This window comes from Sinohyriopsis cumingii, chromosome 3, assembly GCF_028554795.1.
Source record: "Sinohyriopsis cumingii isolate HCF-2022 chromosome 3, ASM2855479v2, whole genome shotgun sequence".
In the NCBI taxonomy this organism is placed as follows: Eukaryota; Metazoa; Mollusca; class Bivalvia; order Unionida; family Unionidae; genus Sinohyriopsis; species Sinohyriopsis cumingii.
Window position 1 is genome coordinate 58664088 of NC_142963.1, and position 17406 is coordinate 58681493.

The following is a 17406-nucleotide window of genomic DNA, read 5'->3' on the forward strand; positions in this document are numbered from 1 at the left end:
AGAATCATTACCAAATCTACTTTTTTCTCAATTCATGTACATTGTTCGTAGGTAAATTATTACAAGCTGTGCATGTTAAAGATCCCTAACTTCATCAAAATCTCATGGATGACTATTCTTTGGACAGGTAACAAACTAGTAGGGAAGTTAAATTATAAGCCTTTATCCTTCCCCCAAAAATGTGGCAGGGGGGAGAGAAACAATGGTTGGCGCAGTATTAACTTGTATGTTTGTCTCATTTTCCAAGCTTTAATATTTGTTTTGCAAAGTGGCTTTAAAACAATCTAAATCAACCAAATTCAAAGCAGCCTGAATTTTTTTTGTTTGAATGTGTGGTTGATTCCTGTTTTTCAAAATTTTATTGTAAACTTGTTTAATTACTTTCTCACTTGTTCATTGGCAGCCATGCCAAGTGAAGACGTTGAAGGTCCATATTACACGCATCTTGGAACAGCAAGGAGCGTAAAGGCATTGCGGGAATTAATGGAGATGAGGTGAGCTACATTTTATCTGTAATTCTTTTTAACCCATTTTATTATTGCTTTAGTTTTACTAATAATAAAAGATAAAATAATAATTTTCAGATAAAGCTTTTTTTTTTCTCAAATAAAGATATTCACCACAATATTTTAAGAATACATAGTCTCTCTAATAATAAAAAAGGACAGAAAACACTTGTTTGTATGGATGATGTATAAGGGGATCATGTGAGGGATAATTCAGTAGTTGAATTTGTCTTAAATTTAGTTTTACCCTGCCAGAAAAGCAAAGTTTACTTCACCTTATCCTGAGCTGGCACTTTACCTTCCTTTTTCCAATGTCCACAATTAAACAAATTTATATTCTGCTGAAAATGGTGATTTGTCTGAGATTTTGGGATTATAGATATGTGCTTGTGTCTTAAACACTGTCAGCAAAATATTGCCTCATCGCAAGTGATTTGATTTATGCTTAAGTCCAGAATGGTGAATGCACATACCCTTCCATTCTTCCAGAATTTTTTTGATGTGAATTGAACAAGAAATGTGATAATGATGTACTACCAGAAAAGATATTGAAACTTTTTGAGGGAATACAATTTGTGTAACAGTTTTTGACCTAGCGTATTAAGGATTTTATGTTTTGTACTGTTACTCTTTAGTTTATATACCAAATATATGCAGAATTGTAAAATCTCTACTTTATATACCAAATATATGCAGAATTGTAAAATCTCTACTATTTCCTTTGTCATTTTGGTTATTTGGAAGTGTTTGCATTCCAATAGTTCCATCAGCAGATCTTTATAATTTAACTTCAGTTGGCACCAGTGTTGTACTGAAGAGCCATGAACCTAAATATACACATTCATTGACATCATTGCACCAGTGTTGTACTGAAGAGCCATCAACCTAAATATACACATTCATTGACATCATTGCACCAGTGTTGTACTGAAGAGCCATCAACCTAAATATACACATTCATAGATACTTTTTTTTGATAGGTTTAAACCAGTAGAAAAATACGTTAAAATTAACTTTTATGCTAATTTTGTGGCTTCTTGTGCCTTTATGTAAATGTGTACAGAGTTAAAATTTTACTGCCAATAATGCAAATATGAAACTTTTAAGAAGTGTGAAATTCCATGGTTTTTTTATCCCAAAACCAAATACTATATCATTATTAAGAAAGTTTTGTAACTAAAAGCTTGGAAGATACTAACGATTTCATCCAGTATTTCATCAGAAAATATGTTTTGGCGAGTTTTTCTTACTTTTGAGGAGTTTTAATAACATCTTTTAGGAATGGTTACCTGTTTTCGGGGTTAAAGAAGTTATGCAGCACTTTTATAATTCCAAATAAGAATTTTTTAATATTTTCATAAAGTATGAGTATTTTTTGTATATTTTAATTTTACCCTTTATTTAACTTGCATAGACAGCAAAACACCAGTTGTTGAACTTGCTGTGACATATTAATATTTGACCTCAAACTTGTTTCCCACATTGATGATATCAAGAAGTCAATTTGCCAATAATTTTGAGCCCAGCATGAACAGAAAGCATCTTCCCAAAAAACTATTAAACAGAAGTGGGCCTAAATTCGCAGAAAACATATCCCATTAATAGACCTTTCAAATGATGCTGATTTGACATCATATATTGCTGCCATTGCTAAAAAAATATAAAAATTATTACATATTAGAAAACATCAACTAAGCTTGATTTCTTTGGCTGACTTTCTTTTTTTTTTGTTTTTGTTTTTACAACTGTCTTGTTATTGCAATGCATTCTGGTTAAGTGTCACTGATAAATATGAAAATGTAGCGTGGCTGTATGAAGCCAGATTTCCATCTTTTACTTACAGAACTGGTTTGGTTGGTAAGGCCATTAGAATAGAAAAGATCCGATATACAGGAAAAGAGGGAAAGAGTTCACGGGGATGTCCCATCGCTAAATGGGTAAGGCGATATGAAGAAATTCTGTCAGTAAAATATATTGTATATATTTGTGTATAGCGTATAAAGTTAATCAACACACACCCTAATCTACCATCATGGTATGTGATGGCAGATAAGGGTCTCACTGAAAATGTTTGATAGAACAAAAAAGTGTAGACCCTGATCTGCCAACAGAATGTACCAGCAGATCTTTGTTTGCCCTGCTCACAGGTGAGGGGGCATTGTTTTATTTACAGGCAAATGTGGTAGTAGTTTTTGCAAGTTGATCTTAGGTGGAGGAATTGGACTAATGTTTAGGCTGATATAGGATGAATACAGCTCTTCCTTAACTTTGTTCAAGTAGATCACGAAGTGTGCCCAATTTGAATCCACTGATTTAGGTTACATGACATTTTATGGAATGACTCTCCATTGCTGGTCAATATCCCACCTTGAGCATTATCCATGTAAAGCTGGACAAGTTAGAGCACTTCTTGATCACTATTTTAGGCAAAAATGAAACTTTAATTACTATATATTGTGAGAAGAGAAAAAAGTAATTGTTTCCTCATCCCAGCATGTTTAAAAAAATAAATAATTCACTTGAAAAATTTCCTCCAATATACTTAAGCATTATAAATAACTTCTCCCCAACCAAACCCTTACCCCATTATAATTCAAGCTAGGAAATAATTCTTAAGTCTTTAATTAATTAAATATCCCAAGTGTGTGGATCTAACACCCACTGGTTGCTCCATCAGGTTGTTCCCCCGTAATTCTCGCGGAGGTGGAATTGCTGTCATCACAAAGAACACCATGATAAAATGTCTTAACCACACCACAACATTCAATTTTGACCACACATTGTTTGAACTAGTCCAAACCACACACACACTGGAGCAAAGGTGTCAGTCCATTTTTTCTGCCTATACCACCCTTCTCCTAGTAGAAAAAACAAGCTGGCTGACTCGCTCTTTTTGGAGCAGTTTCCAAATCTCCTGGACTATGGAAATTCGATAGGTGGCAACCTGGTTATTCTTGGAGATTTCAACTTTCACTTTGACTGTCCTGGAAACCCAAATACATAAAAACTCATAGATTCCATTAATATTTTCAACCAGAAACAGTCAGTTAACCAACCCACCCATAAACATGGTCACATTTTAGACTGGATTCTTCATAGACCTGATGATAACATTCTACGGTCCTCCCAGGTATCCCATGACCTTGCATCAGATCACCTCTGCATTATATGCCATCTTGACTTATCAGTCCCTAACCCTCCACCTTTATCTGCTACTAAGAGAAACCTCCGTATGATAAATAGAACCAAACTATTGCACGACATCCAAGCTAACTCAACAACTTGCTTACCTCCTACCGCAGAACAACTCAATAACTGCATGCGTTCATTGCTTGACAAACAAGCACCAGCTACCAAGTGCAGAGTATCAATTCAAAAGTGTTCTCCATGGTATAGCAGTGTTAGGGACCAGCTTCGTGCTGCTAAAAGAGACCACCCTAAAGCTGAGAGGCTTTGGCTTTCCACCAGACTCACTATTCATAAGCTAATCTATGAAGCCTCTAAGAAGAATATCATAAATATAGTCCATGCAGCGAAATCAGCCCACTACACTACTAAGATCATGGAAAGTTCCAGCTGCAAAGAGCTCTTTGAGATTACTAACAAGCTAATGCCAAGGAACAAATCTAAACCACTTCCAACTACCTTCTCTCCAGTCGACCTTCCAGACATGTTTGCAAATTTCTTCCGTGACAAAGTACAGACCATTAGAGATAAGCTTGACACCACAGTTTCAATTGACTCATCGTCACCATACAGTTGGGATACAGAATTTGAGCGGCAACCATTAGCAGCATTTGAACCTGTCTCTATGGATTTTGTATGTACAATGGTGAAGAGTGCACCAAAGTCATGTGAACTTGATCCAATTCCAACATCACTGCTGCTTGAGTGCTTAGATCCAGTATTGCTTTCACTAACTGATGTTATTAATACCTCTCTATCATTCGGGGAGTTCCCATCATTTTTCAAAACTGCCATTGTAAAGCCTCTGCTGAAGAAACCAACACTTGACCATAACAATTTAAAGAACTACCACCCAGTTTCTAAAAATCTTAATAAAGGTAGTTCTATCCCAGCATGTATCTCATCTAAATTCAAACAGTCTTTATAGCAATGTACAGTCTGCATATCGCCCTTGCCACAGTACTGAAACTACTCTTCTAAAAGTAGTTAATGACATTCTCTCTGCGTTGGATAGCGGAAAGATTCAGTCCTCACCCTCCTTGATTTGTCTGCAGCCTTTGACACAGTAGATCATGATATATTACTTCACCGTCTCCAGCATGTATTTGGCATTCATGATACAGCCTTACTGTGGTTCAAGTCCTACTTGGTCAACAGGACACAAACTGTATCTATGTTGTGGTGTTCCACAGGGGTCTGTTCTTGGACTTGTTGTCTTCATTCTGTACACTCAGTCGCTCTCAAGTGTCATAGATCATCATCCAGTGTCTCACCAATTGTATGCTGATGACACCCAAATATACAAATCTAGCCACCCAACTGAAGTTGATGCTACCATCCAAGGTGTAGAGAGGTGCATTTCGGATGTGAAATCATGGATGACATGTAACAAGCTGCAGATGAATGATGATAAAACTGAGGCCATTCTGATTACAACACAAAGACTTTCTCATTCACATCCTTTACCTCAAACAATAAATATCAGCAACGCCAACATTAAATTCACACAATCAGTACGAAACCTAGGTGTTACTATGGACTGTACTCTCACATTGCACCAACATGTCATTAACATATGCAAGGCTGCATATCTTGAGCTACGACGCATCAGCTCAATTCGCAAATATCTTTCAGTTGATGCCATTAAAACACTTGTGTGTTCATTAGTACTTTCAAGACTTGACTATTGTAACTCAATTCTGTCTGGTTCATCTCTATCTACTCCAGAAACTTCAAAAAGTTCAAAACACAGCTGCTCGGATCATACTTAGAGTACCACGATCAGAGCACACCTCCACGCTGTTCTGTACACGACACTGGCTATCCATTCGATCCAGAATCAAACACAAAATTTGTTCTCTGTGCTACGTTTCACTGTCGGACTCTAGTCCAACATACCTATCCGACCTCACCCATGTGTACACACCAGCAAGATACTTAACGCAACTCATCTGACAATCGTATACTCATTATTCCCACTATGAAAGCAGTCATATGGACAGCGTTCTTTTGCATACCAGGGCCCAGCAAAGTGGAATGAATTGCCCACTGAACTTACACACAAAGACACAGTGATCACATTCAAGAGAGCTCTCAAAACTCACTTATTTCGACAGCAAGAACAAACTTAAAGACCTAATAATGTTTCCTACCTTAAATATTCTGAGCATGTTTTTTCTAATGTTTTCTAATTTCATGGTGTTTGTTTTTGTAATCATATCATTATATGTTTTTTATCTTATAGGTGTTGTCTAATGTTGTAAAGAGCTTAGAGCTTCTAAAGATTAGGCGCTATACGAAGTCCTCTTTATTATTATTATTATTATTATTATTATTATTATTATTATAAATATCTTTAATGATTAGCTTTGCTAGTCTTAGAGAAGACAAAACGTATGGGTAGCCTGTTGTCCACCAATTGTCATCTGACATCCTTCCATCCATTAACACTTTTTCAAACACTACTTTTGCCAAACAATTCAACTGCTACTACAAAACTTGACACACACGCTCATTCCAAGGTCTCCTAAATTGAAATGGTGCTGCTCAGACATTATCTGGCTGCCACAGGAGCCATCTTGAAAATCTTGTTATTGCTACTTCTGATGATGGAAAAGTCATAACACCAGAAAAATTCTTATCATGTCTAATTAGTCTTAAATGAATTTGGTTATGCTCTGACAACCAATATGTCCACTGCATTGGTGACCTTAAATTTTTTAAAATCACAATTCCTTTTTGAATGGATGGTCATGTCAACATCTGGTTTTCGCCAAGACTTTTTATTGTGTCTCATTGGTCCTAAATATAAATGGTGCTAAGCTGACATCCAACATGGCAACCATAACTGCCATCTTGAAAATCATGTTATTGCTACACTTAGCAGCAAGTCATAGCATGGAGTTTTCACCAGAAGACTATGGTGGTGTCTATTTAATCTTTAAAAATAATGATGTATTAGTCTGATATCCAGTATGGCCACTGTGTGAGCCATCTCTTTATTGCTCCTCTAAAATAAAAAGTTATCAAGATGGGGTTTTCACCAGAAGACTAGTTATGTTATCTAGTTGGACCTGCATGAAGATGGTGAAGTTTTCTTTACAAATATGACTGCCACATATGAACATGGTAACAATATTGTCACTAATTCTCCTAAGTTGTTCATATCAACATGAAGTTTTCACCAAAAATCCTATCATGGTGTCTAGTTTCTCCTAAATGAAAATGGTGCTAATTTTACTTCTGATATGGCTGCCACAATGGTTAATTTGAAAATCTTATCACTCAGGAAGATTACAGATGGTTTCTAAACACTGCAGTTGAAAACAAGAAATGGTCTTATCTTGGATAATGGGAATTATTTCAGCCAGTAGAACATCAGTCCCTTTTAGGAATGCATGCTCCTAAATTGCTCTTCTCAAAACATGATGAAATCCAATCACATATGAATGAAACAGTTGGATAGTGCTTCAAGTGGTGTGGTTACACCTGTTCATTATGGATTAGGTATCAATGTGTCAGATATACATCTGGCTGAATGGGAAATCTGGTTATGGCCTAATCAGATTTCTCATTCAGCCAGATGTAAGAAAATGAATTATTTGTGCTAGTTATGCAAACAAATTAAGCCCATCAAAAACATTAATAGATAAAGTGTCCCAGAACTTGAGTCATGGAAAAAATTATTGAACTGAAATGTCCCAACATTTATGGCAACCCAACATGTACTGTTAATTTGGTACAAAACAAAAATCCAAACACAGTATGGTCACAATGGGTTTGTGATAGGACACAATTCTCTGTGTATCATGCTCTTGGCAGTAGAGATTATCTCTTTTGGAAAATCTTAGCTTAAAGTCATAATCCCTGTGTCTAACAAGGAAAGGATCAAATTTAAACATTGTTTCTGTGTTCACAGTGTTTGGAGAAAGTTGTGTTAAGTTTTGAGGAGGATTAATAATCCGTCAGTGTGGTGAGAAAGAAATGCTGTAATAACCCTTAAAATGGATCTGTCACATTTTATTACATTTTCATGTAGTAATAATAAACAAGACAGAAATGCAGATTCAGGTTGCATTCTTAGTGCATAGATGAATGTAATAAAGAGTGAAATCAAGTGTATGTCATACAACAAATGTAGACATTGTTTAGTTAAGGGTTGTACACTTCTCTTTATGAGCTCTTGGATTAGATTGAACTGTGACCTGCAAATTCATTGAGTAAAATTATGCTATTCATGTACATACATTATGGACTGAAATTGCTATATATATGGTGTAGGTATACCATGTATATGCATATTAAGTTTGGTCCAGCTGCAAACAGTAGAGACTCTGATCTGGTGTTGAATATTGTAGATCAGGGTCTGTTCTTATTCTGATTATCCTTAACATACTCCACTGATCCAGATCTGTCTGCATTAGCTTATGTATAGATGAGGAAGAAAAATGCACAAAATTAGCAATTAAGCTTTTACTCTGTATCCACTTACAGGCTGCCAGATATGGTAAATATTCACAAGCGAATGCATCAGAGAGAGAGAGCATGCTGAATGAGACAGGTTAAAACCACATACAAAATTTATTTAGATAGTAGATGGATATAATTGTTTGATTTCATTTGTGCTTACAATCGAGGAATTATTCATTTAAATGAGAGATTAGTATTTATGATGAAATAAATACAAACCGCAGACAAAACACGCACAGGTGATGTAGGGAGATGACGGGTGAGGCAGTTTCAGTGTAATATTCCCTTACAAAAAAGCAGAACATTGAATAATTATAAGCCAGTTAAATAAATTGATCAAGAGCGAGAGAGATAGGTAAAAGACACGAGATATGCTGTGGGGTTGTTCAAAGCAGTATGATTGTATATTGCATGAGAGAGAGGGGAAGGAGACTGAACATGAAAGTGTAATTGAGCTTCATTTATTTTGAGTACTTTAAGAGAATTGGTAGCTAGAAAAAGTCTGAAATCCCTAACCATATTTGTCAGTCATTCTGTGTGTATGAAAGTTTGACATACACTGGTACAGTTTCCTTGAGTCTTTACATTTGATCCTTAAATAAATCATGAAAATAAGGAAAAGATGAAGCAACGATAGAAATTGATATTTTTTTCTTGGAGCTTTAATATAATCTTGTTCTTAAATGTTCTCACTGAAGCACCACTGTTCTTGCACCCTTAAAATCAGCACTATTTGCCTAGTTACATAATTTTTAGAAATAAAATACTGTAATAGGCATGACAGCACAATACTAGCTATATGGTGCAAATAAAAAGTTAAGTTACAGAATTTTAACAGAGATTAACACAAAGACTTAGGTCTTTGACGGCTGTTTCTTCCATGTCCAGGATGTATCCTGTGAACATTTGTGAAATCCCTGCAGTGTGCACATGCATTTCACATCTCAATAAGTTTTAACTGATAGTTGACCACACACACAATACCAGTTGAATATGCTGGATGATATGACTGCATAAGGCAGTGTGATGATGGAAAGTGAGGACATTAGCAGCGTTATGTTTTGTCATGCATATCTACATACTTGGGCAAAATGATTTTCTCAAAATTCCTGCTGCAGGTAGTAACTCTAGTTAAAGCACATAACTTAAAGAGTATTTTCTTTTAAAATAAGAAGTGTATTTTCACCTCGTGGATTAAAAAAAAATGTTGGTTTAATACTTATAGGCCGCTTTATGTATTGTATCAATGCATTTGTGGACATTCATGATAACACTGTACAGGACCTATGTAGAGTGGTTTCTGCCAAAATGTTAGGCTTACAAATTAGAAGACTGACTTAAAGCTATCCACTGTTGACTCCTACTTTTTTATTCTATATTATTTGAAGCTTAAATTGGTAAAATGTGGTCATCCCCAAATCGCACTTTGTACTGTCATAGCTATATGTCTAGCGGTAGGAAAAAAATAGTATATAATTTATGAATACCTCATTTTTAGTAAGATACATTATTTGGAATTAGTTCTCACCATTAAAATTTATACAGATATGGTTTCCTAGTTTATAGAATAACCTATTAAAGTAATGAAATGCAAAATCTTCATTTTTTATAAATCTGTCATTTTTGATCTTGCATCTTTTGAATTAGAAATATATGTATACATTTAGTTTACAATTACTGCAAGTGCCACAAGATCTAAGGAAGAGGAACCATTTCTGAATATTTTCCCTACACTAAGATATTTTTTTTCTTTAAAAATGTATTTGTTAGAATGCTGTAATATTCATTTTCAGGACATGACTGAATATCAAAAACTTGTAAATAACTACCAGACTGACTTGTAAACTGTGGCATAAATTATTACAATTTTGATAACTCAGTTAAACTGTGCCTTTGGATTTTCTAATCTATATTTACATCACACACAATTACCACAATGTCACAGATTATGTGACTATATGTCACTACTGGGGGAGATAATTAATTGCTTGGGTGAATCAGCAGCTAAACTGATAATTTGTACTTGCAACCAACAAATCTGCTTAATTTTTTAATTAAGGTGAACAGAAAAATGAATATTGTATACATTTACTTTTCATAAAATAATGCATAAAAGTAAACCATAGGAAACTAATAAAGAAACATTACCTTGAAATGTAGTTAACTTAAATATTGTGATAGTTTCACTGTCCCATAAATTATGACATGTTCACTAGTCTGCTGTCATGTCTCCCTCAATAACTCAAGCACAATGGGGTCGAAAACTTAGACCACACTATAAGAGAGGGCGTAAGTTACCAATTAACCTCTGAAAAATAAAGAAGACGGAGCCTTCCCAGCTAGCCATCTGGACAACCATGGGAATGGGTAGTTACATCATTTAATGGCTGAATAATCATGTTGGGAACAAATATCAATAAACGACTTGATCGAATGATATTGTTCGCTTTTCGGATTAAATGAGACAAAATTTAAAGATTGCATATCTCTCTCAGATTTGGAAAACATAACTCCAAGACGTTTCAACACATGACATACATGTGTACCTCATTGTGTACCAGCAGAATATTGTGTATTACATCACTGCTTTTTTGCACAATCAAACGGGATTCCTTTTGCTGAAAAAGGTAGAGACATTTGTTCATAAAGAAAACCATCAACTTTGAATCTTTTTTTATTTTAAATTGTTTTTTTTATATACTGAAACATTGATGCCAAAATTTCATTGCAAATAATGACGAAACTTCTGCTCGTCCTTCAGCAAATTTCCAAGTGCCGATTCAGGAATTTTAAGATTGCTGCAAACTTTGGAACTCTTTTTTCCATAATAAACTATTTCTATCAAACAAAGCTTTGAATTCACTGAGTACTCCATTCGCATGGTTTTCTTGCTATTTTTGATCACATTTTGCATGACTAGGGTAATTTAAGATAGTTGAATTGTTACTTGCACAATAATATTTATAACAGTGTTCAAGTGGTTAGGTGAAATGAGTTGACCAGACACATGACTGTGATCCACTATCTCTTTTGCAGGTAGGATTTGCATGTCTTTTAACTTCTTAAAAATTCATTCCATTTATATTATTTGATACAAAAGGCATAAATAAAGTGATAATTTAAAGCAGGTATGCTTTTAATTGAGTGTAACAATACAACAAATATGTGCACAAATCAGAGATCAAAACATAGTCAGCAGTTAAATAGGTTCTCACAGAAATGGCTGTGGATATGGTTGTGAAAGTAGGGTGACATTTGTCATGTTTGATTACATGAGGGAATATCAATCTTGTGATGATTACACTGATACCAAATTAAAATGTATAATTTAAACGCAAATCTCACTTGACAAAACTTGTTTCATTGCTATTTATTTCTTATAGTGTTGCCACCAGTAGGCATTAGTGACGTTTTCATTGATCCAATTTTATCAAAGATTGTTATTTACATTTTACTGAGAATATGTTGAGAAATGTAACAAAATATAGGGCTTCTTATTATTATTGTATCAGGGTTTGGCTTACCAATTTTGATTGCAATTTACTTCAGGTTAAACAAATAAGGTTCTTATGTCATTTTCTAGAAAAGAAATGGGATCCACAATTGCTTCCACATTATAAGCAAGTTCATGAGTTATTGAGGGATATTGTTTATATTTCCCTTTTATATTTAAACACAAATGTGATTTATTCTACATTGTGATGATCATGATTTTTCTTACTCTGGCTATATATAACACAATGACTATACAATGACGGAAAGATTTATAAAATTAGATTTATTTTCCTTTCATGAAGTGACTATGTTTACTCTACAGAAATAAACTTGACTGCTTCTAAAGAAACTGAACAGGTGTCAATGGCTCAGTGTTTTTTTTAAGTGTTTTATACAGCACTTTCATACTATATTTAATCTGGCGATTTTTTTTAGCAGTTATGGTATGTGAACATTAAATTGTAATTTCCACTTTCATATGATAAGATTTTAGAGTGGATTTTACTTATTTTATCCAACACATTAATTTCTGTCTGGCTGTCTCTCTCAAACTTTCGCTTATAGACATGTATAAGTACACAGTTGTATATACATGATTGTTGATTATATGAAGAAAGTCTGAAGGAAAATTAAATCACTTGAACATAAGATCCAAACAGGAATGCAAAACTGTGTTCACATGCTGTACATGTGTGTGTTGGCATATATACAAGTGTTGTAATTCTACTCTTAATTCTGTTCCAACCCCCACCACAACCAAATTATTTTATAAACATAAATATGAAATAAGAACAATATCTTGAGAAGCACTTTATTTGAATTTGTTACTAATTTTGATTTAAGAGGTGATTAACTTTAGACGTGAACAATGATATCCTATTCATCTATATTGTGCTGCCTTGATGAATAATGAACTACATGCTTATCTGACAAAATGCAGATTTTTTGGGAATTATAAGACATCCACTAATAAAGATTTGAACAATTGTGTGGATGACTCGGTGGATGTTAATTTTTTTACAAGTAACTCTTCAATACCTAGATTTGTTGGCTGAAGTCTTGCTACTCTCTTTCACATGAAAACACGGTGCCACTGTTTGAAATCTAATTCTGACCATTTATACTTAGTTCTGCAACCTGAGTTTGCATGTTTGGAACTAAAAATGATATAGTGGATCATGTCCCATCATAACTCTGCACTGTAATACTGTCAAGTAATCAAGTCTTGGAAATCAAAGTGGCTTATTTCATCAGGTGGCTGTTAGCACAGCTTTATTTCTTGTAAAATTAAGGTTTTGTACATAGAATTTTAAAAATATAACTGTGTAAGAAAGAGGGTTGATTTACAAAACAGGTCTTATTTGTAGGTTTGACTGTATGTGAAACAGGTGCAGTTTGAAAAAGTGTTTTCCATTTGTATCATTCTACGAAAACAACTTTTATTCATGAAGTTGTATGAAGCTGCTGTACTTTACATTCTGCATTTGAGCGACACGAGATTCCTTTTTTCTGTAATTTCTTGTTAAGATCCAGATGAAATTTTTTTGATAAATGTCATCACCATGGAACCAGTTGTATTTACAGTACTGCATGTGACCTTCTGAATTCCCATTTTCCATTATCAGTGAAAATTTTAAAATTAATGTTTATGACCAGGTAAATTTATATGACATCACCAGTTCTATTTTGTACAGAAAATTAGTGTATTAAACACACATTTTTTTGGGATATTGACTAGGACATTGTAAGAAATACTTAGTAATGTGGACCTTCAAGTTTACCACAGTGACGTTACCATAGAAGTTGTCATTCATAACCAGTAAAGTCTTGTTTATTATTTAAATATTTATATTTTCATTCAGATTTTACTTAGTTATGGATGTTTCCATCAGAAATTCTAAGTTTGTATAAATTCCACAGTTACTGAGAAGTCCATGGGATTTATGGAAGTGGAAACCCCCTCTTTGGCTACATAGTGTATTTAACATGTTTTTACAAATAAGTTTCAAAGACAGACCTAAACACAGAAACCATATCCTGACTAAAAATATAGCAAATATGATTTTCAGCAAATTTATTCATAAAAAGGTACAGTGAGTGTAGTATTGGGTTTAGCTTAATATTGTTTTCTGTACATATGTGTACAATTTCACATATTGAAAATATGGTTTCTAATTGACAAGATGTGTATGAATTATTTGTGTTCAATTTTGAGACCCTGAAGCCAGATGATGTAGCTACCTGTGTATTGTTTTACAGGTCATAAGACGTTCAGGGCCAGAAGAAAAGTACCTGTGTTTGGTACGTCAGCGTCTAGGCCACACCTGTGAGACAGCCTGCATTCTTGTTGTGGTGGTGGCCTGGGAAGGTGTAGAGACAAAACAAGCAGATGATCTCTACTCTTTCTTAATCCAGAATGTCACAAAATATGGCTATGAGACTGAGAGAAGATGTGGTACCAATGAAAGGTTTGTAATTATGCAGCTGTTCTATAATGTTTACCCACCTAAACAGGATAGATTGGTTTGGTGTTTTATGGCACATCAACACAAGTAGGTTATTTAGTGCCAAGTCAACTGGAGTAAAGTGCCTTGAACAAGGATGTACCGTAGTTGCCAACCCAGCTGATCTGATGGTAGGATTGAAACCTGCACCCTTTCTGTTATGTTGGCTACTAAGTCACAGCAACAACTGCCATCAGTAGTTTCTTTTTACATTTGGCAGGATAGCATGTTGGACGTATTCTAAATCACCAACCCCATGGGTTTTTTTTTAACAGTGTAGGACCATGCATCATGCATGGAGTAATAAAGGAGATACATTATACCAGTAAATAAAAAAACAGCAAAGACTATTTTCAGCATCGTGGTCAAATGGTCATAGAACAGAAGAATCTTTGACCTGTTGTATATTATCATTTTGATTTTAAGATGGATGTTAGTTTTTACTGTGTTTATAATGCAGAATGATGGTATCACATACAGCAGAAAATATAAGCAATGTGTATTAACGTTCCAAATATATTAGTGACATCTGTTTGTATGCTACAGTGTGTACATAGATATGCAAGCAGAATAAATTCATTTTCTCTTTTCCATTTATATTTATCAAAACTTGTTTCTTATTGGTTGTATTATTCTAAACGTTTCCTGACGATGGTGAATATCTTCTAGGTTGTTATAAGGCTTTTGCTTCAGGTGCGAATGGTTTTCATTTGTACCATTGGGAATTACTTTCATGGTCAAATTATTCAGTTTATACCAAACAATTATTTTAGTAATATAGTGTAGTTTCTTTTTTGTTTTTAGATGAGTTAAAAGGTATCTGAATTACTATTACAGAAAAAATACCTGTTTCTTGACCTTAATATTAAAACTTGTCACTGCAACTGTTGTAATTCATCTTCATTATTACTATTTGTTACCTGTATTGTCAGCACATTGAATTCCACTATATAGTTGTGTGTGTGTGTGTGTGTGTGTGTGAGAGAGAGAGAGGTAAACAATTTCTGAAGCATAATCTTTCTTAGTAATTCTTCTGCCTCTTTGATATTTACTGCCCAATACTGTGTCTCAAAGGGTAGGGTGATTACATTCAAATGAGCATATAGTTCATTGAGGCAGCCATTCCAGGCCAGCCTAGGCAGGTTTTGAACCCACAACCCATGGATTACAAGTTCAAAGCCGTACCAACTAAGCTATCACAGCTCCCTTATCTATTTTGAACAAATGATGCTGATGTGCCATTGGTTACGGATAAGAATATGAAAACAAGACAAACTATTACTTTCTCAATATGTGATTAGCATCACTGGAAGAAATTTCAACACAAAGCATCCTTCAGTTAGAGTAAAGTAAGTGTCTTGACCAATGATGAGGACTGTTTAGTTTCGTTTTGTTCCATTTGGTGTTCTATGTAACACAGTAAAACAAATAGGGTATTTAATGCCAGGGACAGACCACTGTAGCTGACCAAAGTGATCTGTGTTAAGAATTTGAATCCTAGTTCAGTATGCTAATCACTGACCCACCACAGCTTGCTAGTTCAGTATGCTAATCACTGACCCACCACAGCTTGCTGTGACTATTTAGATTCATAGTTTAATGTCACTAATAGCTTTCCTGTCACTATTATTAAGCTTTACCTTTCTGCATTTAAAGACAATGCACCAGCTCCCATGTTCTAGAGATTTTTTAGAACACATGCATTGACTCAGTCTGACTTGTGCACTATAGGACAGCCTCGTTCTTTTCAGACAACCATTAAGACAACATGTGGAAAGAAATACTGTGGCAGGGTTTAGTTTGGTTTCTGTCGGTTAAACATAATTTTTCAGCATGTGATATACAATACATAGTGACCTCAATAACTGGTGGTGGAAGGAACTGGGAAAACTTTGGGAAGCTACTGGCAAGCTTTCTCACATACCCACAGTGGCCGAACCTGAGATTCAGACCCAGGTGGACAGAGGTGAGTGGGCAGTGATAGATCAAGGCGAGTGCCTCAGACCACTTGACCACCCGGGGCTCTCACTATGACGTAAATGAATATCTACAAGTGATTGTTTTGCTAAATACAAGGACTTGAGATTCATAATTCTTTGTAATGAAATGACCCGCGGTCTGTATCTATACCAAAAAAAATTTTGTTTCTTGAGAGAACATTGATAATGTTTTAATTTGTGCCTTTTTGCTTGATGAGCCACCTACCCTCTATCCTCCTATGTAGGTGTGTGAGACATTGTGGTAAAAATACATAATCATAATTAGGGACCCTCAAAACATACATTGTTTACACAACATTGTTTATAACTGATGGAGTTCCCATTATTATTGTGATTATTGCTATTAATGCAGTTGCATTAGAGTTACAATTCCATGAACTTTAAATGTTTCAGTGATGTTTTATATCATTACTTTAACAAAGTAATGATACTCTTGTGTTTATAATTGATAATTGGAATAAAATAAATAAAACTTCATGATATTTTTCAATATAAATCAGTAGTGAAGAGGATTTGGAAGCTGTATTTCTGATTCGATTTTTATCAGATTTAAAATATGTTTATTTTACCAAGATCTCTTATAAGTGAAATCCATAAGGTGATCTTGTATCTGGTTTACTGAGCCTCTGGAGGCTATATTTCCGATCTGATTTTGATCCAGCTTTGTCTATATGATTCTATCTTTAAGATTTTGTATGCATTTGTTAGGGAGTGAGATACACATATACTAAAAATATGATCTTATGTCTGATTGGCTGCGTCTGTTACCAGTCTGAAAACCATATTTCTGATCGCTTTTGATATACTTACAAGATGGGTTTATAAAGATCAAGGTCTTGGATGGTTTCAGTAATGAAAGGTACCAACACTTCTTAATAAGATAATCTTGCATCTGATTGGCTGAACTCATTACCCTCAGGGTATTTCTGGCCCAGTTTTGATCAGATTCTGAATATATGCTATTATCATAAGTTCTTGAAGAAATTTAGCAATGAGTGAGATCCATGCATACTGAAGAGGTAAACTGATTGGCAAAGCTTGTTACCACTTTGAAGATCATATTTCTGATCCAAATTTTATCACTCTTGGATCATATGCTTATATCATTAAGTTATTGGAATAGATCAATAAAGGATGAGAATCATGCATCCTAAAGTGATGATCTTGCATTTGATTGTCCATCTGGAAGCTGTATTATGATCCAATTTTGATGAGATTTGAAATATAATCTTATATGGACAAGAT

General features: G+C 34.5%; 1 protein-coding gene across 1 annotated transcript in view; it reads left to right on the plus strand.

Moving 5' to 3' along the window:
- The window catches only part of LOC149802926 (uncharacterized), a 126623-nt gene that overhangs the window by 79546 nt on the left and 29671 nt on the right, over positions 1–17406 (plus strand). Inside the window, exons 4-6 of the mRNA XM_089952416.1 lie at positions 404–494; positions 2350–2443; positions 13917–14125. Coding sequence (XP_089808542.1) covers positions 404–494; positions 2350–2443; positions 13917–14125 — 394 coding nt within the window. The remainder of the gene's footprint in view (positions 1–403; positions 495–2349; positions 2444–13916; positions 14126–17406) is intronic.